Source organism: Nerophis lumbriciformis, linkage group LG32 (assembly GCF_033978685.3).
Source record: "Nerophis lumbriciformis linkage group LG32, RoL_Nlum_v2.1, whole genome shotgun sequence".
In the NCBI taxonomy this organism is placed as follows: Eukaryota; Metazoa; Chordata; class Actinopteri; order Syngnathiformes; family Syngnathidae; genus Nerophis; species Nerophis lumbriciformis.
The window spans coordinates 11,074,272-11,099,089 of record NC_084579.2 but is presented as its reverse complement, the minus strand read 5'-3'; the positions used below and the strand labels follow the sequence as shown (position 1 = coordinate 11,099,089).

Below are 24,818 nucleotides of genomic sequence, written 5' to 3'. Positions count from 1 at the left end.
TCAATTTCTGGTTTTCAAAATTATGAACCATTTTTGGGTTGTTTTTCAACGATAAACGCATTTTTGGGTAAAAGGCTTTTTTTAATTAAAAAGTTACTTTTTTTTTTAAAGGGAATTTTATCGTGGATTAATCTCATTAACATTATTTATAATCACCCAACATTGAGTTAGCATAACTCAATTTATTGGGTTAAATAATTCAACCCAATAGTTTGGTTGGAAAAAAATAACCTAAAATGTTGAGTTAAAATAACTCAAACAAGGGGTTTGTCCTTTTCTGACCCAGCAGTTGGGTTGAAATTGGGTTATTTTTTAACCCAACTTTTTTTAGTGTGCACCCCTGCAAGTGCGGCTTGGATTGATACAACCCTTTCAAACTTAAACTTTTCGAACTTGAAGTTTTATTTTCATGAATCTGGGTTATTTTGATAACCCAATTTATGAGTTGCTAGGGTTGGGTTACATTTTTGAGTTTTTTTTATGAATAGCAATCAATTTTTTGGGTTATACGGGTATTATTTGAACTCAATTTCTGGGTTTTCAATATTATGAACCATTTTTGGGTTGTTTTTCAACGATAAACGCATTTTTGGGTAAAAGGCTTTTTTTATTTATTAAAAAGTTACTTTAATCTTGAAGGGAATTTTATCGGGGATTAATCTCATAAACATTATTTACAATCACCCAACATTGAGTTAGCATAACTCAACTTTTGGGGTTAAATAATTCAACCCAATAGTTTGGTTGGAAAAAATTAACCCAAAATGTTGAGTTAAAATAATTCAAATAAGGGGTTCGTCCTTTTCTGACCCAGCAGTTGGGTCAAAATTGGGTTATTTTTTAACCCAACATTTTTTAGTGTGCACACTTGTAAGTGTGGCTTGGATTGATACAACCCTTTCAAACTTAAACTTTTCAAACTCAAAGTTTTATTTTCACTGCAAATGTATTTTGAGGCATAGAGCAATTAGATTATGGCAACAAAATACCCCTAAATCTGGGTTATTTTGATAACCCAATTTATGAGTTGCCAGTGTTGGGTTATATTTTGGAGTTATTTTTATGAATAGCAATCAATTTTTTGGGTTATAAGGGTATTATTTTAACTAAATATCTGTGTTTTCGAAATTATGCACCATTTTTGGGTTGTTTTTCAACGATAAATGTATTTTTGGGTAAAAGTTTTTTATTTATTTATTAAAAAGTTACTTTTATCTTGAAGGGAATTTTATCGTGGATTAATCTCATTAACATTATTTACAATCACCCAACATTGAGTTAGCATAACTCAACTTTTGGGTTAAATAATTCAACCTGATAGTTTGGTTGGGAATAACCCAACATTAAGTTATCATAACTCAACTTTTTGGTTAAATAATTCAACGCAAAAGTTGGGTTGGAAAAAATGTACCCAAAATGTTGAATTGAAATAACTCAAATAAGGGGTTTGTCCTTTTATGAACCAGCAGTTGGGTTAAAATTGGGTTATTACCCTTGTACGTTTGGCTTGGTTTGATAAAACCCTTTCAAACTTAAATTTTTCAAACTTGAAGTTTTATTTTCATAAATCTGGGTTATTTTGATAACCCAATTTATGAGTTGCTAGTGTTGGTTTAAATTTTGGAGTTATTTTTATGAATAGCAATCCATATTTTGAATTATAAAGGTAGTATTTGAACTCAATTTCTGGGTTTTCGAAATGATGAACCATTTTTGGGTTGTTTTTCAACGATAAATGCATTTTTGGGTAAAAGGCTTTTTTTTTTAACTAAAAAGTTACTTTTATCTTGAAGGGAATTTTATTATTAACATTATTTATAATCACCCAGTTAGCATAACTCAACTTTTTGGGTTAAATAATTCAACCCAATAGTTTTTTATTGGAAAAAATGAACCCAAAATGTTGAGTTAAAATAACTCAAATAAGGGGTTCGTCCTTTTCTGACCCAGCAGTTGGGTTAGAATTGGGTTATTTTTTAACCCAACATTTTTTAGTGTGCACACTTGTAAGTGTGGCTTGGATTGATACAACCCTTTCAAACTTAAACTTTTCAAACTCGAAGTTTTATTTTCACTGCAAATGTATTTTGAGGCATAGAGCAATTAGATTATGGCAACAAAATACCCCTAAATCTGGGTTATTTTGATAACCCAATTTATGAGTTGCCAGTGTTGGGTTAAATTTTGGAGTTATTTTTATGAATAGCAATCCATTTTTTGGGTTATAATTGTATAATTTTAACTAAATTTCTGGGTTCTCGAAATTATGAACCATTTTTGGGTTGTTTTTCAACGATAAATGCATTTTTGGGTAAAAGGCTTTTTTTTATTAAAAAGTTACTTTTTTCTTGAAGGGAATTTTATCGTGGATTAATCTCATTAACATTATTTACAATCACCCAACATTGAGTTAGCATAACTCAAATTTTGGGGTTAAATAATTCAACCAAATAGTTTGGTTGGGAATAACCCAACATTAAGTTATCATAACTCAACTTTTTGGTTAAATAATTCAACGCAAAACTTGGGTTGGAAAAAATTTACCCAAAATGTTGAATTAAAATAACTCAAATGAGGGGTTTGTCCTTTTATGAACCAGCAGTTGGGTTAAAATTGGGTTATTACCCTTGTATGTTTGTCTTGGTTTGATAAAACTCTTTCAAACTTAAACTTTTCAAACTTGAAGTTTTATTTTCATAAATCTGGGTTATTTTGATAACCCAATTTATGAGTTGCTAGTGTTGGTTTAAATTTTGGAGTTATTTTTATGAATAGAAATCCATATTTTGAATTATAAAGGTAGTATTTGAACTCAATTTCAAGGTTTTCGAAATGATGAACCATTTTTGGGTTGTTTTTCAACGATAAATGCATTTTTGGGTAAAAGGCTTTTTTTTTTTAAACTAAAAAGTTACTTTTATCTTGAAGGGAATTTTATCATTAACATTATTTATAATCGCCCAGTTAGCATAACTCAACTTTTTGGGTTAAATAATTCAACCCAATAGTTTTTTATTGGAAAAAATTAACCCAAAATGTTGAGTTAAAATAACTCAAATAAGGGGTTCGTCCTTTTCTGACCCAGCAGTTGGGTTAAAATTGGGTTATTTTTTAACCCAGCATTTTTTAGTGTGCACACTTGTAAGTGTGGCTTGGATTGATACAACCCTTTCAAACTTAAACTTTTCAAACTCGAAGTTTTATTTTCACTGCAAATGTATTTTGAGGCATAGAGCAATTAGATTATGGCAACAAAATACCCCTAAATCTGGGTTATTTTGATAACCCAATTTATGAGTTGCCAGTGTTGGGTTAAATTTTGGAGTTATTTTTATGAATAGCAATCAATTTTTTGGGTTATAAGGGTATTATTTTAACTAAATATCTGAGTTTTCGAAATTATGCACCATTTTTGGGTTGTTTTTCAACGATAAATGTATTTTTGGGTAAAAGTTTTTTATTTATTTATTAAAAAGTTACTTTTATCTTGAAGGGAATTTTATCGTGGATTAATCTCATTAACATTATTTACAATCACCCAACATTGAGTTAGCATAACTCAATTTTTGGGTTAAATAATTCAACCCGATAGTTTGGTTGGGAATAACCCAACATTAAGTTATCATAACTCAACTTTTTGGTTAAATAATTCAACGCAAAAGTTGGGTTGGAAAAAATGTACCCAAAATGTTGAATTAAAATAACTCAAATGAGGCGTTTGTCCTTTTATGAACCAGCAGTTGGGTTAAAATTGGGTTATTACCCTTGTACGTTTGGCTTGGTTTGATAAAACCCTTTCAAACTTAAACTTTTCAAACTTGATGTTTTATTTTCATAAATCTGGGTTATTTTGATAACCCAATTTATGAGTTGCTAGTGTTGGTTTAAATTTTGGAGTTATTTTTATGAATAGCAATCCATATTTTGGGTTATAAAGGTAGTATTTGAACTCAATTTCTGGGTTTTCGAAATGATGAACCATTTTTGGGTTGTTTTTCAACGATAAATGCATTTTTGGGTAAAAGGCTTTTTTTTTTAACTAAAAAGTTACTTTTATCTTGAAGGGAATTTTATCATTAACATTATTTATAATCGCCCAACATTGAGTTAGCATAACTCAACTTTTTGGGTTAAATAATTCAACCCAATAGTTTGGTTGGAAAAAATTAACCCAAAATGTTGAGTTAAAATAACTCAAATAAGGGTTCGTCCTTTTCTGACCCAGCAGTTGGGTTAAAATTGGCTTATTTTTTAACTCAACATTTTTTAGTGTGCACACTTGTAAGTGTGGCTTGGATTGATACAACCCTTTCAAACTTAAACTTTTCAACTCGAAGTTTTATTTTCACTGCAAATGTATTTTGAGGCATAGAGCAATTAGATTATGGCAACAAAATACCCCTAAATCTGGGTTATTTTGACAACCCAATTTATGAGTTGCCAGTGTTGGGTTAAATTTTGGAGTTATTTTTATGAATAGCAATCAATTTTTTGGGTTATAAGGGTATTATTTTAACTAAATATCTGGAATGTATGCATCATTTTTGGGTTGTTTTTCAACGATAAATGTATTTTTGGGTAAAAGGTTTTGTTTTATTTATTAAAAAGTTACTTTTATCTTGAAGGGAATTTTATCATGGATTAATCTCATTAACATTATTTACAATCACCCAACATTGAGTTAGCATAACTCAACTTTTTGGGTTAAATAATTCAACCCAATAGTTTGGTTGGGAATAACCCAACATTAAGTTATCATAACTCATACTTGCCAACCCTCCCGAATTTTCCGGGAGACTCCCGAAATTCAGCGCCTCTCCCGAAAACCTCCCGGGACAAATATTCTCCCGAAAATCTCCCGATTTTCAGCCGGAGCTGGAGGCCACGCCCCCTCCAGCTCCATGCGGACCTGAGTGAGGACAGCCTTTTCTTTATGACAACAGGGGTGACAAGAACTAAATCATCCAGACTAGAGATACATTGTATTATTATGTTTATCTTACCTAAAAAAAAATATATTTATTAATTAAAAAAAAAAAAAAAATACATTTTTACTATATTTTGCTAAAAACATCAAAATTAATTGTGTTTTTATTTATTTTGTCTGACTCCTTATTACATCCAGCCATAGAATTATACATTAAAATAAACATATTTGAAATCATTAGTTTTAAATGATTATAATAATTCATTTAAAAAGACCATATTTACTTATTAAAATAATTACTTGTTTATCAACAACTTTAGCATTTTATTCATTACATTTTGAAGCTCTCAGAAGCCAAGTAATGTTATATTCCTTAAGATTTATTTATGCAAGTTTGAAGTATCAATTATCTAAACACAGTTTTGTTTGCATACTTTCTGGATGTATATATATATATATATATATATATATATATATATATATATATATATATATATGTATGTATGTATGTATGTATGTATGTATATGTATGTATATGTATGTATATATATATGTATGAAATACTTGACTTGGTGAATTCTAGCTGTCAATATACTCCTCCCCTCTTAACCACGCCCCCGCCCTCAACCACGCCCCCGTCCCATCCCCGACCACGCCCCCCACCCCCCACCTCCCGAAATCGGAGGTCTCAAGGTTGGCAAGTATGTCATAACTCAACTTTTTGGGTTAAATAATTCAACCCGATAGTTTGGTTGGGAATAACCAGAGGTGGGTAGAGTAGCCAGAAATTGTACTCAAGTAAGAGTACTGTTACTTTAGAGATTTATTACTCAAGTAAAAGTAAGGAGTAGTCACCCAAATATTTACTTGAGTAAAAGTAAAAAGTATGTTGTGAAAAAACTACTTAAGTACTGAGTAACTGATGAGTAACATACACACACATATCATATATATATATATATATATATATATGTATATATATATATATATATATATATATATATATATATATATATATATATATGTATGTGTGGGAAAAAAAATCACAAGACTATTTCATCTCAGAGATGAAATAGTCTTGTGATTTTTTTCCCCACACATACATATATTGCGCTCTACTACGGTATCGAGCACTATTTTTTGGATAACCTTATTAAGACATATATATATATATATATATATATATATATATATATATATATATATATATATTATAAGTTGGTGTATTACCTGATTCTGATGACTTGCATTGATTGGAATCAGACAGTAGTGCTGATAGCGTCCACGTTAAAAAGTTCCTCCTTTTTGTCTAATACCACATGAAAGTGGTTGATTTTTGGCATCTTATTTGTCCAGCTTCCATATTCGTTTTTATACACTTTACAAGAAATACATTGGCGGCAAACTCCGTAGCTTGCTAGCTTGTTTGCGCTGGCTTTCGGAGACTCTTGTTTTGAAAGCGCAGGAACTATTGTGAAGACAGGAACTGTGCAGTCAGTCTTTAGGCTTTTGACGGGATGTACGGTTGAAATAAAAGGGTATTTTTTCCTACACACTTTTGATTGATTGATTGAAACTTTTATTAGTAGATTGCACAGTACAGTATATATTCCGTACAATTGACCACTAAATGGTAACACCCCAATAAGTTTTTCAACTTGTTTAAGTCAGGTCATGTGACCGCCTGGCTCTGTTTGATTGGTCCAACGTCACCAGTGACTGCATCTGATTGGTGGAACGGAGTGAAAGTCACCAGTGACTGCATTTGTTGAAACGCAGGCACTATGAAGGTCTGTCTGACAGACCAAAACAAACAAAGCGTGCATTAACAGATCGATAAAAAATAGTAGCGAGTAGCGAGCTGAATGTAGATAAAAGTAACGGAGTAAAAGTAGCGTTTCTTCTCTATAAATATACTCAAGTAAAAGTAAAAGTATGTTGCATTAAAACTACTCTTAGAAGTACAATTTATCCCAAAAGTTACTCAAGTAGATGTAACGGAGTAAATGTAGCGCGTTACTACCCACCTCTGGGAATAACCCAACATTTAAGTTATCATAACTCAACTTTTTGGTTAAATAATTCAATGCAAAAGTTGGGTTGGAAATTTTGGAGTTATTTTTATGAATAGCAATCCATTTTTTGGGTTGTATGAGTATTATTTTAACTCAATATCTGGGTTTTCGAAATTATGCACCATTGTTTTGGTTGTTTTTCAACAATAAATGCATTTTTGTGTAAAAGGCTTTTTTTTTATTAAAACGTTACTTTTTTCTTGAAGGGAATTTTATCGTGGATTAATCTCATTAACATTATTTACAATCACCAATATTTTGACGAATAGAGCAATTAGATTATGGCAACAAAATACCCCTAATTAACACTTGCGATCAGTGGTTCAAACCTCATATGTCCTCTTGGGAACAAGCGTCCCCCGCGGTGAACATTTGCATTTTGCACGACGGGGCTATTTCTGTCATCCTTATTGTTTTATTCCGACAGAAGAAACAGACGAAAAACAAATGACATTGCACAGTGACACATAGACCAAACAGTCTGTTTACGGCATCAAACACTCAATGCCGCCATGGCAGGTACAAGCCCGGGCTTGTTCTTTATGTTCGCCGTGTAACAAGAGCCGCCTCATTGTTCCCTCCGCTTGTACTTTCTTTACCATGCACTGATTTTCATTACCTGCCAATCAAACAAAGTGCTGGGTTTTAATGCAAATGCTTGCTGCTGTAAAGTGCCAATTTCCCATCTCAGCAGGTGTGCACGCAGTCATGAAAAAAAAGACTATATGTAACATATATATATATATATATATATATATATATATATATATATATATATATATATATATATATATATATATATATATATATAATTGGATGTCGAGAAAATTCGCTTGCGATATGACCACTAAAAACGCGTCACGGCCAAGACAATAATAGTGATAGATATGGAACTGCCTCGTGATTGACGACCCCAGTGCTGGCGGCCCCATGGCAACAAAGGCTCCGGCTAATAAGTGAAGATTTTTCTCACGAAAGGTCGGCCCGCCGCTATGCCACGCTGTTAATAATTGACTGGTTGATGGCGGACACATGAAGCGTGTCTGGCCAGATTTTGGTGCATTACTCATCCATCTCTGCAAGTAATTTCCCAGCGAAAAGTAAAAAAGAAATGGAATGCAAAGAAAAGTGGGAGTCACGACAATGTGGAATTTTTCATGACACGTGTAAAAAAAAAAAAAAAAAAAAAAATGCAAGTGCATCCGGAAAGTATTCACAGCGCTTCACTTTTTCCACATTTTGTTATGTTGCCTCCTAAATAGAATTAATTCATTTTTTTCCTCAAAATTCTACAGACAATAACCCATAATGACAGTGTGAAAAGTTGTTTGTTTTTCTTTGGCAAATTTATAAAAAAAATAAAAAATAAAAATAATAAATCCACATGTACATGAGTATTCACTAGAGATGCGCGGTTTGCGGACACAACCGCGGAGTCCGCGGATTATCCACGGGTCGGGCGGTTGAAATAAAAAATTTTTTGATTTTATCCGCGGGTCGGGTCGGGCGGTTGAAATAAAAAAAAAATTGATTTTAAATAGATTCAGGCGGGTGGCAGTTAAACCAATTCGGAAATATATATACATAGTTAAATGTTGTTACCCACATACGAAAAACGAGCAGGCACCTGCAGCATATGCCACAACAGAAGAAGAAGAAAAAAAGAGATGGACACTTTTACGGAGCGGAGAAGGGACGCCTCGCCGGGGTCCGGGACCGAGGCCCCCTTCCCCCGAGAGGGCCCCACCAGGAGCCGTAGCTGAGGTGATCCGCGAGAAGGGCCCGACGCACATCCAGGGTCACCACCGCGCCCACCGCACCGACACCCCGCCTCGTCCGCCTTCGCCGCGGCCGGCGTCACGCGCAGCAGGTAAGCAGCTTACCTGCCCGCCACCCCCGTTGCCGGGGGCTCGTAACAGGGGTCACTCCGCGCGCTCCGCCCGCGCAGCTTACCTGCCCGCCACCCCCGTTGCCGGGGGCGTGTAACAGGGGTCACTCCGCGCGCAGTGCGCTCACAAAAGGGGTGGGGCTCACCCTGGTGAGCCGAGTGGGCCACTTTTGGTAAGCAGAACTGGCGCTGCGGGATGAACCGAACGCCGGGTTAAGGCGCCCGATGCCGACGCTCATCAGACCCCAGAAAAGGTGTTGGTTGATATAGACAGCAGGACGGTGGCCATGGAAGTCGGAACCCGCTAAGGAGTGTGCAACAACCCACCTGCCGAATCAACTAGCCCTGAAAATGGATGGCGCTGGAGCGTCGGGCCCATACCCGGCCGTTGCCGGCAGCGAGAGCCGCGAGGGCTAGGCCGCGACGAGTAGGATGGCCGCCGCGGTGCGCGCTGAAGCCGCCGCGGGTGCGAGGGACATCGCACCTCCACGCGCTTGGAGGTGCGCTCAGCGCGGCTCCCAGATGATTGCGCACTGGTGTGCGTCTGGGCCGTGACAGCGTGGCACGCATTGAATGTCTCTGCTCCATTGGATCAGTCTCCTTTCTTTAACAGGCAAAAGCTTTATAACCTCACTAATGCCTTGCATCGTCTATATTAGATACAGTATACTGTATAACAACGGGCTGGTGCGGTTTTGATTAAATGTTAGTTCGGGTGGATGCGGATGGTTGATGACTTTTGTGATGCGGTTGCGAATGAAATAATTGCCTATCCGCGCATCTCTAGTATTCACAGCCTTTGCTCAATACTTTGTTGATGCACCCTTGGCAGCAATTACAGCCTCAAGTAATGATGATTAGAGGATGCGGGAAGAACTATGGACCTACTTGTGATTTGGATAACATCGGACTGTCTGCCCCGCAGGATGAATTTGAGGACCAGTCACAGACAATTTTATTTTCACTCGCATACAAAACATTCTAACTTGGATTGTTTCCCTGGCTTTGAGATTCTCCCGATGGACAGGGCTGTGAAGGCACAACAAACTTCCTTCTTGTCTCTCACGGACACACACCTGTTGTTGTTGACTTTGGACTGACTGGCAAGAACATCAAGGCCGCGGAACAGAGACACGCGGCAGGCTTACACACACACATGCATCCACAAAGAATATACGCCACACACACATACCCCACCCCCCATCCAACGCCCTTTACGCGAATCCCTTAGGGGTGATAGACGGCTGGGCAGCGCCTGAAGAGCTGCAGCCTGCCACCGTAGCCCCCACTCCTTCCCCTTCTGTTGTAAGTCTCGAGATGTATGTTGTAATATGTATAGTGGAGGTTTTTTCACACTCCAGACTGGGCTCCCTTAGGACCCATCAGCGTTTCTGTTCTGTAACCCTGTACACTGTTTGTTTGTTTGTCTAATCTTGAACGGGTTTGTGCTGAAAACAAAGTTGTGTTGTACTTGTGCAATGACAATAAAGACCTACCTACCTACCTACCTACCTAAGTCTTTTTGAATACGATGCCACAAGCTTGGCACACCTACAGTATCTTTGGGCAGTTTCGCCCATTCCTCTTTGCAACACCTCTCAAGCTCCATCAGGTTGGATGGGAAGCGTTGGTTTTTATCCATCATTTATTTATCTTTCCATCCATCCATTTTGTACCGCTTCTCCCTTTCGGTGTCGCGGTGGGGTTGCTGGAGCCTATCTCAGCTGCATTCGGGCGGTAGGCGGGGTACACCCTGGACAAGTCGCCACCTCATCGCAGGGCCAACACAGATAGACAAGACAACATTCACACTCAACATTCATCTTTCCCTCTATCCTAAATAGTCTCCTGGTTCCTGCCGTTGAAAACCAACCCGACAGCATGATGCTGCCACCACCATGCTTCACTGTTGGGATGGTATAAGTCTGGGGATGAGCGGTGCTTGGTTACCTCCAAACATGATGCCTGGCATTTGTCAGGTTTAAACACTGATTACATCTATTAAACAGACAAAGAAGCAAGGAATCAAACAGAGACAGAATTAAATTTGGCTCAATGAGGAGAAACGCGTCGACCTGTAACCCTTGCACAGTGTCCCACCAGGCTCTGACGAAAGATTGCACCTTTTCTTTGAACTGTTCTGTGACCGAGGGCAACGGCTGTTTACGACCTTTTTCTTTGAACCGACCTTTTCTTTGAACTGTTTTGTAATCAAAGGCGATGGCTGTTTACAACCCCACTCCCTTAGAAACAGCTGTTGCCATGTCATCAGGGAAAGTCCAAATAAAAGAGGAGGCGTACAATCTTTCGTCAGAGCGTGGCGACACTGTACAAGGGTACAGGTGTACGCGTTTATCCTCAATTGAGCCACATTTAATTATGTATCTGTTTAATTCCTTGCTTCTTGTCTTGTTTAATAGATGTCGTCAGTGTTTGAACCTGACAAAAAGCGCTATATAAATATAATTCACTTAACTTCACTAATTCCCATTTGCTGACTCAGGAGTGGCTTTGTACTGTGGAGGGACGTTAGCCACTAACTAGAACCCTACAAGGCGTTGAGGACGCCTTTGTTCGCTTGCCGCTGTCAAATTTGGGGGACACAGCTAGAATGTGTCATCAACATGCTTTATCACAATATAACAACAGTATTTACATCTCTATCTGTCAGGTTCAAACACTGATGACATCTATTAAACAAGACAAGAAGCAAGGAATCAAACAGAGACAGAATTAAATTTGGCTCAGTGAGGAGAAACGCACCTGGGCACCTGGTCAGGATGCCACCCGAACGTCTCCCTAGGGAGGTGTTTAGGGCACGTCCGACCGGTAGGAGGCCACGGGGAAGACCCAGGACATGTTGGGAAGACTATGTCTCCTGGCTGGCCTGGGAACGCCTCGGGATCCCCCGGGAAGAGCTGGACAAAGTGGCTGGAAAGAGGGCAGTCTGGGCTTCCCTGCTTAGGCTGCTGCCCCCGCGACCCGACCTCGGATAAGCGGAAGAAGATGGATGGATGGATGGAGGAGAAACGCGTACACCTGTACCCTTGCACAGTGTCACCACGTTCTGACCAAAGATTGTACGCCTCCTCTTTTATTTGGACTTTCCCTGATTACATGGCAAGCTGTTTCTAAAGGAAGGGGGTCGTAAACAGTCGCTGCCTTTGGTCACAAAACAGTTCAAAGAAAAGGTGCCTGGAGGGGAGTCAGGCTCTGCTTCCTCTCCGCTCTGTAGATCTCGGGTCAAGACAAAATCTTCCTGTGGATTACAATACATCAAAGAAACCCACACCTTCATGTCGCTTCCTATCCTACACAGTGGAGTTTTACAAGTATTTTGCTTGGTAGGATCAAAGACATCTTTTGTCTGCTCGCCGGGAACTCATGGCAGCACAAAGTTATTATTATATAAAATTATTCTGACAGCATTCACGCCAAAGAGTTCAATCTTTGTCTCATCAGACCAGAGAATTTTGTTTCTCATGGTCTGAGAGTCTTTCAGGTGCATTTAGGCAAACTTTTTACTACAAAAAATGGCTTCCGTCTGGCAACTCTACCACACAGGCCATATTGGTGGTTTGCTGCAGAGATGGATGTCCTTCTGAAAGGTTCTCCTCTCTCCACAGAGGAATGCTGTAGTTCTGACCATCAGAGTGACCATCAGGTTCTTGGTCACCTCCCTGACTAGACTAAGATGAATGCAACAATGTACAGAGACATCCTGGATAAAAAAACAAAACTTCCCACCCAACCTGATGGAGTTTGCTGCAAAGAGGAATGGGCAAAACTACCCAAAGATAGGTGTGCCAAGATGGTGGCATCGTATTCAAAAAGACTTAAAGCTGTAATTGTTGCCAATGCATCAACAAAGTATTGAGCAACGTCTGTGAATACTTATGTACACTTTTTAGTTTTAATAAATGTGTAAAAAACAAAAACAAAACTGTTCACATTGTCATTATGAGGTAATGTGTGTAGAATTTTGAGAACAAAAATGAATTAATCACATTTTCGAATAAGGCTGTAACATAACAAAATGTGGGAAATGGGGGTACCGGTACTTTTTAGAGGCGGTATAGTACCGAATATGATTCATTAGTATCGCGGTACTATACTAGTACCGGTATACAGTACAACCCTACTTCTTCAGAGTTATAAGTTTGATCATTTCAAGGATTAAGCTAACCGGTACAGGTCGGTTGGTAGAGTGGCCGTGCCAACAACTTGAGGGTTCCATGTTCGATTCCCCGCTTCCGCCATCTTACTCATTGCCGTTGTGTCTTTGGGCAAGACACTTTACCCACCTGCTCCCTGTGCCACCCACACTGGTTTAAATGTAACTTAGATAATGGGTTTCACCATGTAAAGTGCTTTGAGTCACTAGAGAAAAGCGCTATATAAATATAATTCACTTCACTTCACTAACACAGCATGATGTTGCGGTTAGAACATACTTGCCAACCTTGAGACCTCCGATTTCGGGAGGTGGGGGGTGGGGGTGGGGCGGGGGGCATGGTTAAGAGGGGAGGAGTATATTTACAGCTAGAATTCCCCAAATCAAGTATTTCATATATATATATATATATATATATATATATATATATATATATATATATATATATATATATATATATATATATATATATATATAAGAAATAATTGACTACTTGACTTTCAGTGAATTCTAGCGATATATATACATATAGATATATATACATCTATATATATATATTTATTTTATTATATATATATATATAAAAGAAATACTTGAATTTCAGTGTTCATTCATTTACACATATACACACACATAACACTCATCTACTCATTGTTGAGTTAAGGGTTGAATTGTCCATCCTTGTTCTATTCTCTGTCACTATTTTTCTAACCATGCTGAACACCTTCTCTGATGATACATTCTGCTTCGTCTCCTTGTTGTGTGCGCAGTTGTGCACTGCACTCTCTAAAAGCCCTAGATGTTAATGTCACATATGCATGTACACTAGATGGCAGTATGGTCCTGTTTAAGAGTGTCACAACATTGCTGTTTACGGCAGACAAACTGCTTTACGGTAGACGAAAACTTGACTGCTGTTGTTGTGTGTTGTTGCCGTGCTGGGAGGACGTTAATGAAACTGCCTAACAATAAACCTGGAGGGGGCGTGGCCTCCAGCTCCGCCTGAATTTCGGGAGATTTTCGGGAGAAAATTTGTCCCGGGAGGTTTTCGGGAGAGGCGCTGAATTTCGGGAGTCTCCCGGAAAATCCGGGAGGGTTGGCAAGTATGGGTTAAAATGCGAGCGTAATGTTAGCACTGTAGCTAACATGGCTATGCTAGTGTTGCTAAATGTGACATTGTTGTATGTGAAACATGCTAAAAAATTAGACAAATGCATACATAGAGTGGATGTGCAAAGAGTGGATAAAGTGCACAGTAGCATTTCTTAGAGACATGCACTGCTGGAAACATATGTGGACATATTAAAACTACAGCTAAACAAAATGTCATCTTCCAGAAAAACTTACTAAGAACATTTTTGAACTGTCTAAATTCCGGCATTAAAGATACATTTTGGACCTCGGAGACTGTACCACAACCAAATCGTGCTGAAAAGTAGGTACTTGGCCTGAAAAAGTATTATGTTCCTGCTCTGACTTCTTTGAAGAATCATTGTGTGCCTAGGGTCTAAATCTGGGGTCCCCAAACCTTCTGGCTCCAAGGGCCAAAGTAAAAATGTGCCAATGTGCCCCAAGGGCCAAACACAGCAATTTTAAGCGTACAGCAGCACCATGAGTGATGGTCTCCTGCTGGCCCCACTATGGACTGGACTCTCAATATTATGTTAGATCCACTATGGACTGGACTCTCATTATTATGTTAGATCCACTATGGACTGGACTCTCACAATATTTTGTTAGATCCACTATGGACTGGACTCTCACTATTATGTTAGATCCACTATGGACTGGACTCTCACTATTATGTTAGATCCACTATGGACTGGACTCTCACTATTACGTTAGATCCACTATGGACTGGACTCTCACTATTATGTTAGATCCACTATGGACTGAACTCTCACTATTATGTTAGATCCACTATGAACTGGACTCTCACTATTATGTTAGATCCACTATGGACTGGACTCTCACAATATTATGTTAGATCCACTATGGACTGTACTCTCACTATTATGTTAGATCCACTATGGACTGGACTCTCACAATATTATGTTAGATCCACTATGGACTGGACTCTCACTATTATGTTAGATCCACAATGGACTGGACTCTCACTATTATGTTAGATCCACTATGGACTGGACTCTCACTATTATGTTAGATCCACAATGGACTGGACTCTCACACTATTATGTTAGATCCACTATGGACTGGACTCTCACTATTATGTTAGATCCACTATGGACTGGACTCTCACAATATTATGTTAGATCCACTATGGACTGGACTCTCACAATATTATGTTAGATCCACTATGGACTGGACTCTCACTATTATGTTAGATCCACTATGGACTGGACTCTCACAATATTATGTCAGATCCACTATGGACTGGACTCTCACTATTATGTTAGATCCACTATGGACTGGACTTTCACAATATTATGTTAGATCTACTATGGACTGGACTCTCACTATTATGTTAGATCCACTATGAACTGGACTCTCACTATTATGTTAGATACACTATGGACTGGACTCTCACTATTATGTTAGATCCACTATGAACTGGACTCTCACTATTATGTTAGATCCACTATGGACTGGACTTTCACAATTGGGATTATACTAGACATATTATACTAGACCCACTCGACGTCCATTGCATCCGGTCTCCCCTAGAGGGGGTGGGTCACCCACATCTGCGGTCCTCTCTAAGGTTCCTCATAGTCATTCACATTGACATCCCACTGGGTTGTGAGTTTTTCCTTGCCCTTATGTGGGCTCTGTACCGAGGATGTCGTTGTGGCTTGTGCAGCCCTTTGAGACACTTGTGATTTAGGGCTATATAAATAAACATTGATTGATTGATTGATGAGTGAGGAGTTTCGAGCCATACCGCTATATATAAAGATAATTCTTAACTGTCACAATCGACAGATGGCAACTAGTCACAGTATTGTAGGAATGTATTAGGCCCCAATCCTGTCTACTGGAAATGATGGAAAGCGCAACTCTACATAGCAATATGGCGAAACTTGGAATTGCCACAAAACTAATTTCAAGAATTTCAACACTCATCACACAATCGATGATTATGTGAGCACGGAAGGGATCCGTATGAATTTTAGAAGCCACTCTTTTGTGGGCCAAACTAAACCACTCGGCCGTCCAAATTTGAGCAGTGTGGCTCAGATGGTAGAGCGGTCGTCCAGAAACTTGAGGGTTCCTGGTACGCATACAGCTTCTCCCATCCTAGTCACTACTGTTGTGTCCTTGGGCAGGACACCTAACCCACCACTTGACCCAGTGCCACTCACACTGGTGTATGAAGGTGTGTGGCAAAAAACTGTTTCTTAATCCAAATGGGACTACAGGAAATAAAGGGTAGCAAAGGCATACCGTGCACTTGTTGGGCTTCTCTCCCGAATGGATCCTCATGTGGATCAGAAGCTTGTAACGGGCATTGAAGGGTTTAAGGTCGCGAGAACAGCCTGCCCAGTAGCACGTGAAGTCCTCAGCCTTCCTCTGGTCCACGTGTATCTTTTCTATATGCCTCACGAGCTCGTCCTTTTGGTCGTAGACGGCGCTGCAGTCCATCCACATGCAGCAGCGGGCCCCGTAGTCTTCCAGTTCGCCTTCTTCTTCCTCCAGCATTGGGACCTGGGGTAAAAAGCTGAGCCCATGCCGGGGAAGACCCTGGTTGAGACGATCTTGAGTCTTTAGCTTGTGGCGAATTCTGGGAAAGTTGTGGATGTGCTGGTGGGAGTGGTAGGGTGGCGGTGGTCCCTGAGGAATGGTCGCTTCTTGAGAAGTCAATTGTGTTGGTTGTAGCAGCAGAGGTGGCAGAATGTTGCTATGTTCTTGTCTAGTAGTCTCTGAAGTCCTGTCCACTTCCTGTGGAACTGAAAAGCACTGGTTCTCCAATACTATATTAGCCTGTTCTTCCAGACGCTCTTTGAGAACCTTCACGTGAGCGGACTCGTCCAGTGGGGCCAGAATATGTGAAACGTTTGGGACAGAGTAGGGATGCAGCTGGGAGATGCAGGACCCCTTCACACCCAGGAAGTGGCCATAGCCTTCGGAGTGGACAGGAGAGAGCGCTGGGTGGGAGGCCGGCGAGCTTCGGGAGCCATTAATGTAAGCCACAAGTGAAGTAGGAGAGGTGCGTATGATGGAGTTGAAATCAATCCCCATGACATCGGACAGAGGTGACGTGGAAAGAGCTCTCTTCTTTTGCTGTCTGGGGCTACCGGAATCCCCAGTGAAAAGGTACGAGGGCAAGGAGGCTGATGCGGTCGACGCCGTCGTGCCGGACATGGCCGTGCCAGGTGGGAGGCCGAGCTGCTCACCGCCCTCGTTGGCTTGGGTGGAGCATGGCGTCTCTCCCAGCGGGGGAAGCACGCGGCAACCAGACGGCCAGTCGTGCCTGCCGCTAAACACAGACTGAGTTTCGAAGAGACTGAGGGTGGTGGACGCCAGGGATTCTCTGGATAGCAAGGACCTGAAACACATACATCGTATATTTTAGCACTCGTACATATGCGAGCTCGCAGATGTCGATGTTTCCCACCTGGCGTCAAGGGGAAGCTGATGGGGCGGTCTTGATGTGACATCGTATGAATGGATTGACAACGGAATACTGGTCACCGTTAGGTTTGTACTAGCCGGATGTCCAAGAACTTCAATGACAGGCCTTGACACGGCACGACCTGATGGACACAAGGTCTCAACATGAATAAACAGTGTCAGGAGTAGGAAGTTAGAAAAGGTGGTTTACAGACCGTGTTTCACCCCACCCCTACCAAACACAATTCAAGTCTGTTTCAAGCTATGGAATTTCCCTTGCGAACCCAAGCAGGGAAAGACACCTTCTGCTCTGTTAATCACTAATGAGTTCAGTCCAGCTTCCACTCTGAACAAACTGACTTCAGGCAGCAGTTTTATGCTCGGTTAATTATCAATAAATGAGAGAGCAGAGAGGTCAGCCTGGATGACCGTATGGGTGAGAAAAGTAGGTGATTGAGTTTTGCTCATATCTAAATCTCTTCTGTAGTGTTTTTTTGTGCCAGAGGACTTCAGCCGGTTGAAACAATAAAGAGCAAATACTTGCTTGTAAACATCTTGTTAGGACATCTTCAGTGAAGACACGACAGCTTGAAAATTTAAACATTTTTAAACCTCTATAACTTCGGCTTCACTGCCGACAAATTGTGTCTGAGGTTGTTGGATATGAGCTCGGTATGCTGGGAGGCGCAGCAGCTTCAGACAATTTTAAACCTGTTAAGATAACGCTGTTTTCGCGCTAAAGGCACATCGTGTTTGGGGTTGTTTGAGGAAGGTTAAGGATGAAGGGCAGAGCATATGACTTCAGGGGAAGTGCAGTAACCGAAAACTCCCCCAAATAAATGTTTCAGACTTGCTAATTAAACCTCAGTTCCATTGAAGACAAATTGTGTTTGGGTTTGTTGAATCGAGAGTTAAGGATCGTGGTGCCCGGAGGACCTCAGTGGAGGCGCAGCAACTTGGGGGAAAAAATAATCATATTTTAAAACCTGGTAGATAACTTCAACTATACATTGAAGACCGTATATGGTCGGTATGGATGCTAAGCTAATGCCAACGTCATGCTTAGAAAAGAGCTACTGTACCTCACTGAACTGTTTTAACATTTTTCAACCTGCTAACTTCAGCTTCACATAAGGACACATTGTGTTTAGGTTTGATGGTTAGACGACAGGGATCCTGGGGATCAGAGGACTTCAGTGCAGGTGCAGAATTGTGAGACAAATAAAGATTAAAAACTAGGAATATGCTAGTTTTTACTGCTAATTCCGATACCAATCATCCATGAATGAGATCAGTCGATACCAACACCGATCACATGTAATAACTGTAAAATGTTCAATGTATTTGTGCTGAGTGCTATTAACAGTTTAACAATATCAACACAATCCCATAGGGGTGATGAAAGGATGGTCAGCGCCTGAGAGCTGCGGCCTACCACCATGACCCCGCACTCCCTTCCCTCTGTTGCTAGATATCTCGAGATGTACGTTGTTTGTTTGTCTAATCTTGAACGGGTTTGTGCTGAAAACAACGTTTCGTTGTACTTGTGCAATGACGATAAAGACCTATCCATCTATCTATCTATCTATCTATCTATCTATCTATCTATCTACAATGTTTGAACTGTATTCTATTGTATTACTTACAATGGTTTCAACAATACAAGGTCAATAGAATACAATAAATACTTATTACTCATTTAAATCCTTTTGCCCTCAAAGTCCTCCTGCATCCAGGGGATTATTCCCTGAGTTTGTAAAAATGAACAAAAACAACAAAAAAATAGATTCTGACAAAATACATTTATCGACCTAATTACTGTAGTATCGATCATATACTGATACTCCCCTTTGTATTGACACCACCAATTTATGGATTGATCCGCCCTCCTTTTACATATTGTGTACTGACTGTGACGATACCTGTATATTGTCCTGTATTATTATGTATTTTACAATGTACTACTTTTATATTTCCTGTATTTTATATTATTACTTTGAACTGTTTTATATTTACATTTTTTATCCTGTAAAGCGTCTTTGAGTACTCTGAAAAGCGCTATACCAAATAAAATGTATTATTATTATTTATTATTACTCTGCAGCATCGCGTGGACATCGGGGGCGGTACCTCTGGATTGGCAGACCGGGGTGGTGGTTCCTCTCTTTAAGAAGGGGAACCGGAGGGTGTGTTCTAACTATCGTGGGATCACACTCCTCAGCCTTCTCGGTAAGGTCTATTCAGGTGTACTGGAGAGGAGGCTACGCCGGATAGTCGAACCTCGGATTCAGGAGGAACAGTGTGGTTTTCGTCCTGGTCGTGGAACTGTGGACCAGCTCTATACTCTCGGCAGGGTCCTTGAGGGTGCATGGGAGTTTGCCCAACCAGTCTACATGTGCTTTGTGGACTTGGAGAAGGCATTCGACCGTGTCCCTCGGGAAGTCCTGTGGGGAGTGCTCAGAGAGTATGGGGTATCGGACTGTCTGATTTTGGCGGTCCGCTCCCTGTATGATCAGTGTCAGAGCTTGGTCCGCATTGCCGGCAGTAAGTCGGACACGTTTCCAGTGAGGGTTGGACTCCGCCAAGGCTGCCCTTTGTCACCGATTCTGTTCATAACTTTTATGGACAGAATTTCTAGGCGCAGTCAAGGCGTTGAGGGGATCCGGTTTGGTGGCTGCAGGATTGGGTCTCTGCTTTTTGCAGATGATGTGGTCCTGATGGCTTCATCTGGCCAGGATCTTCAGCTCTCGCTGGATCGGTTCGCAGCCGAGTGTGAAGCGACTGGGATGAGAATCAGCACCTCCAAGTCCGAGTCCATGGTTCTCGCCCGGAATAGGGTGGAATGCCATCTTCGGGTTGGGGAGGAGACCCTGCCCCAAGTGGAGGAGTTCAAGTACCTCGGAGTCTTGTTCACGAGTGAGGGAAGAGTGGATCGTGAGATCGACAGGCGGATCGGTGCGGCATCTTCAGTAATGCGGACGCTGTATCGATCCGTTGTGGTGAACAAGGAGCTGAGCCGGAAGGCAAAGCTCTCAATTTACCGGTCGATCTACGTTCCCATCCTCACCTACGGTCATGAGCTTTGGGTTATGACCGAAAGGACAAGATCACGGGTACAAGCGGCCGAAATGAGTTTCCTCCGCCGGGTGGCAGGGCTCTCCCTTAGAGATAGGGTGAGAAGCTCTGTCATCCGGGGGGAGCTCAAAGTAAAGCCGCTGCTCCTCCACATTGAGAGGAGCCAGATGAGGCGGTTCGGGCATCTGGTCAGGATGCCACCCGATCGCCTCCCTCGGGAGGTGTTTAGGGCACGTCCGACCGGTAGGAGGCCACGGGGAAGACCCAGGACACGTTGGGAAGACTATTGTCTCCCGGCTGGCCTCGGGATCCCCCGGGAAGAGCTGGACGAAGTGGCTGGGGAGAGGGAAGTCTGGGCTTCCCTGCTTAGGCTGCTTCCCCCGCGACCCGACATCGGATAAGCGGAAGAAGATGGATGGATGGATGGATGGATATTATACCGATACACCAACAATTGTCATATTGTCCTCTCTCTACGGTCTTATTAATCTACCGTATTTTTCGGACTATAAAGCGCTCTTAAAATCCTTTCATTTTCTCCAAAATGGACAGTGCGCTTTATAACCCGGCATAATTCTGGTTGTGCTTGCCGACTTCGAAGTAATGTAAGTGTGACCAGTAGATGGCAGTCACACATAAGAGATACGTGTAAACTGCAAGATGACGCCAGTAAACGACACCAAAATTTTAAATGTCCCATTGAGAATATAGAACCTTACACACGGCGCTCAAAAATCTGTCAAAATGTTTTTAGTACGACTTCGGTGAGCTATGAAGCCGCACCGCTTAATGGATTGTCGGCGCATTAAACATAGGAGTGTTATTATGGTGTGTGTATAAGGACCGCAAAATGGCATCCATTAGCACACATATTATCTGGCGTTTTGTTTCACAATATTATGCAAATGCAACTTTTCTTACCTTCTGGTACCTGCTGATGTGTATTTGGGATCTGCATACGTCCTGAAAATGTGCGCTTGTCCGACAACGGAGTCATAAGCTTCTTCTTTTTCTCTATCTTCTTATGTGGCATTCATCTTCCGCTGTTGCCATTTCTTATATAAAGTAGCGTAAAGTTCTTACTTATATCTGTCAGTAAACTCGCCATGAAAACACTAAAACATACCGGTATAGTGAGTTTACATTATTCACCCAAGGAACTTTAGTTATTAGAGGGTTCCGGTCGGACGTTTTTTCACGCCGTTGATGTTGCGTTATTGAGCCACGGATGAGAAGATGCTGCTCCGTTATTGATTTAAGTAAAGTCTTGTTAATTCCTTGTTAATATCGGCTTACTTTCTGCTGTAATCTTCTTAAACTTTACTAAGCTCTTACTTCTTGGTATTGTTTAAAGCTAGTTTAGCGGTTAGCATGCCTGCGCCTGGCTAACTCTCGGTGTGTAGCGTGTTCAGCCCCGCTCTACCTAAGATACAAACAAATGCTGTTTATTTGCCGTAACGGAGGCGATTATAATTACCTGAGGGGAGCAGCTCCACACTGTGTATGGAGACACACAATTAGCCGTGAGGTTGTCAGCTGGGGTACTAAAAATAAATACAGTGTCAGCCATAGGGGATCGGAGTTTTTGATCAGCATTAATTGGTCATATGCTTTTTCACGAAAATCGTCCGATACTACAGATGTCTTATAATGGCTTTTTTGACGATATTCCGATATTGTTCAACTCTTAATTACCGATGCCGATATCAACCGATACTGATATATACAGTCGTGGAATTAACACATTATTATGCCTAATTTTGTTGTGATGCCCCGCTGGATGCATTTTCCAAAATAAATCAACTCAAGTTATGGAAAAAAAAATTAGGGATGTCCGATAATGGCTTTTTGCCGATATCTGATATTCCGATATTGTCTAACTCTTTAATTACCAATACCGTTATCAACCGATATATACAGTCGTGGAATTAACACATTATTATGCCTAATTTGGACAACCAGGTATGGTGAAGGTACTTTTCAAAAAAATTAATAAAATAAAATAAGATAAATAAATTAAAAACATTTTCTTGAATAAAAAAGAAAGTAAAACAATATAAAAACAGTTACATAAAAACTAGTAATTAATGAAAATGAGTAAAATGAACTGTTAAAGGTTGGTACTATTAGTGGACCAGCAGCACGCACAATCATGTGTGCTTACGGACTGTATCCCTTGCAGACTGTAGTGATATATATTGATATATAATGTAGGAACCAAAATATTAATAACAGAAAGAAACAACCCTTTAGTGTGAATGAGTGTAAATGGGGGAGGAAGGTTTTTTTGGGTTGGTGCACTAATTGTAAGTGTATCTTGTGTTTTTTATGTTGATTTAATAAAAAAATAAAAAAAATACCGATACCGATAATAAAAAAACGATACCAATAATTTCCGATATTACATTTTAACGCATTTATCGGCAGGCCGATATTATCGGACATCTCTAAAAAAAATTCCAACATGGCACTGCCATATTTATTATTGAAGTCACAAAGTGCATTATTTTTTTTTAACATGCCTCAAAACAGCAGCTTGGAATTTGGGACATGCTCTCCCTGAGAGAGCATGAGGAGGTTGAGGTGGGCGGGGATGGGGGTGGCAGGGGTAGCGGGGGTGTATATTTTAGCGTCCCGGAAGAGTTAGTGCTGCAAGGGGCTCTGGGTATTTGTTCTGTTGTGTTTATGTTGTGTTACTTTGTCATTCTTGTTTGGTGTGGGTTCACAGTGTGGCGCATATTTGTAACAGTGTTAAAGTTGTTTATACGGCCACCATCAGTGTGACCTGTATGTCTGTTGACCAAGTATGCTTTGAATTCACTTGTGTGTGTGTGTGAAAAGCCGTAGATACTATGTGATTGGGCCGGCACGCAAAGGCAGTGCCTTCAAGGTTTATTGGCGCTCTGTACTTCTCCCTACGTCCGTGTACACAGCGGCGTTTTAAAAAGTCATAAATTTTACTTTTTGAAACTGATACCGATAATTTCCGATATTACATTTTAAAGCATTTATCGGACATCACTATCCGATACCAATCAGTGGTCGATCGATCGGCACATCCCTAATAAAAAACGTTTTTAAGGTCGACTTCATGATAATGACTTCTCGTCATTTTTGGGATTTGTACGACCAATAAAGACACAATTTCCCCCACTTTTGTTAGATTGTTCTGATAGGATAGTTAGGCCTTGGTGGAGGTCTTCACTCCATTTACCTGTCTGCATGCCAGTGTCCACAGGCCGGTGCAGGGATGAGAGCTTAGCGTCATGCTGACCGTTTGTCAACACCTTCCTGCGGAGGCTCAGGCTCGGCAGGGTCACGTGGCCGCCGCTCGGCATCTCCGTCGTAGATTTGTCCGCGCCGGGGAAGCGGGTACCGCCCCAGTGGGGGGAAGCTGCGGGTGCCTTGATGGATTGGCACCTGTGCCCTCTGATCTTCCCTACCGACGGGGACACGGTGCATGGCGACACCAGGAGCTGGCAGCCCTTTTCGCTCATGGCTGAGGCTGACTGCTCAGAGGAAGCTCATGATGCAGCCAAAAAGTCCACCTTTTGGGTCAGACTGCAAGGTTTTTGGCTTGGACCTGCAAAGCATCTAATCAGAGAAGGAAGACAATATACAGTCGTGGTCAAAAGTTGACATCCACTTGTAAAAGAACATAATGTCATGGCTGTCTTGAGTTTCCAATCATTTCTACAACTCTTATTATTTTGTGATAGAGTGATTGGAGCACATACTTGTTGGTCACAAAAAAAACATTCATGAAGTTTGGTTCTTTTATGAATTTATTATGGGTCTACTGAAAATGTGAGCAAATGTGCTGGGTCAAAAGTATACAAACAGCAATGTTAATATTTGCTTACATGTCCCTTGGCAAGTTTCACTGCAATAAGGCGCTTTTGGTAGCCATCCACAAGCTTCTGGTTGAATTTTTGACCACTCCTCTTGACAAAATTGGTGCAGTTCAGCTAAATGTGTTGGTTCTCTGACATGGACTTGTTTCTTCAGCATTGTCCACACCAGTGACGTGCGGTCACTGGAGGCAGGTGAGGCCCCGCCTCACCTGCCGTCATGGAAAGAAAAAAAATGTAAAAAGAAAACAAATTA

General features: G+C 40.8%; 1 protein-coding gene across 1 annotated transcript in view; it reads right to left on the bottom strand.

Moving 5' to 3' along the window:
• The window catches only part of glis3 (GLIS family zinc finger 3), a 64,241-nt gene extending 40,305 nt beyond the window's left edge, over positions 1–23,936 (bottom strand). The window contains exons 1-3 of the mRNA XM_072912067.1: positions 23,926–23,936; positions 17,641–17,779; positions 16,470–17,571 (exon numbers count right to left, since the gene is read on the bottom strand). Coding sequence (XP_072768168.1) covers positions 16,470–17,571; positions 17,641–17,779; positions 23,926–23,935 — 1,251 coding nt within the window. The 5' untranslated portion in view covers position 23,936. The remainder of the gene's footprint in view (positions 1–16,469; positions 17,572–17,640; positions 17,780–23,925) is intronic.
• Between the last annotated feature and the right edge of the window lie 882 nt (positions 23,937–24,818).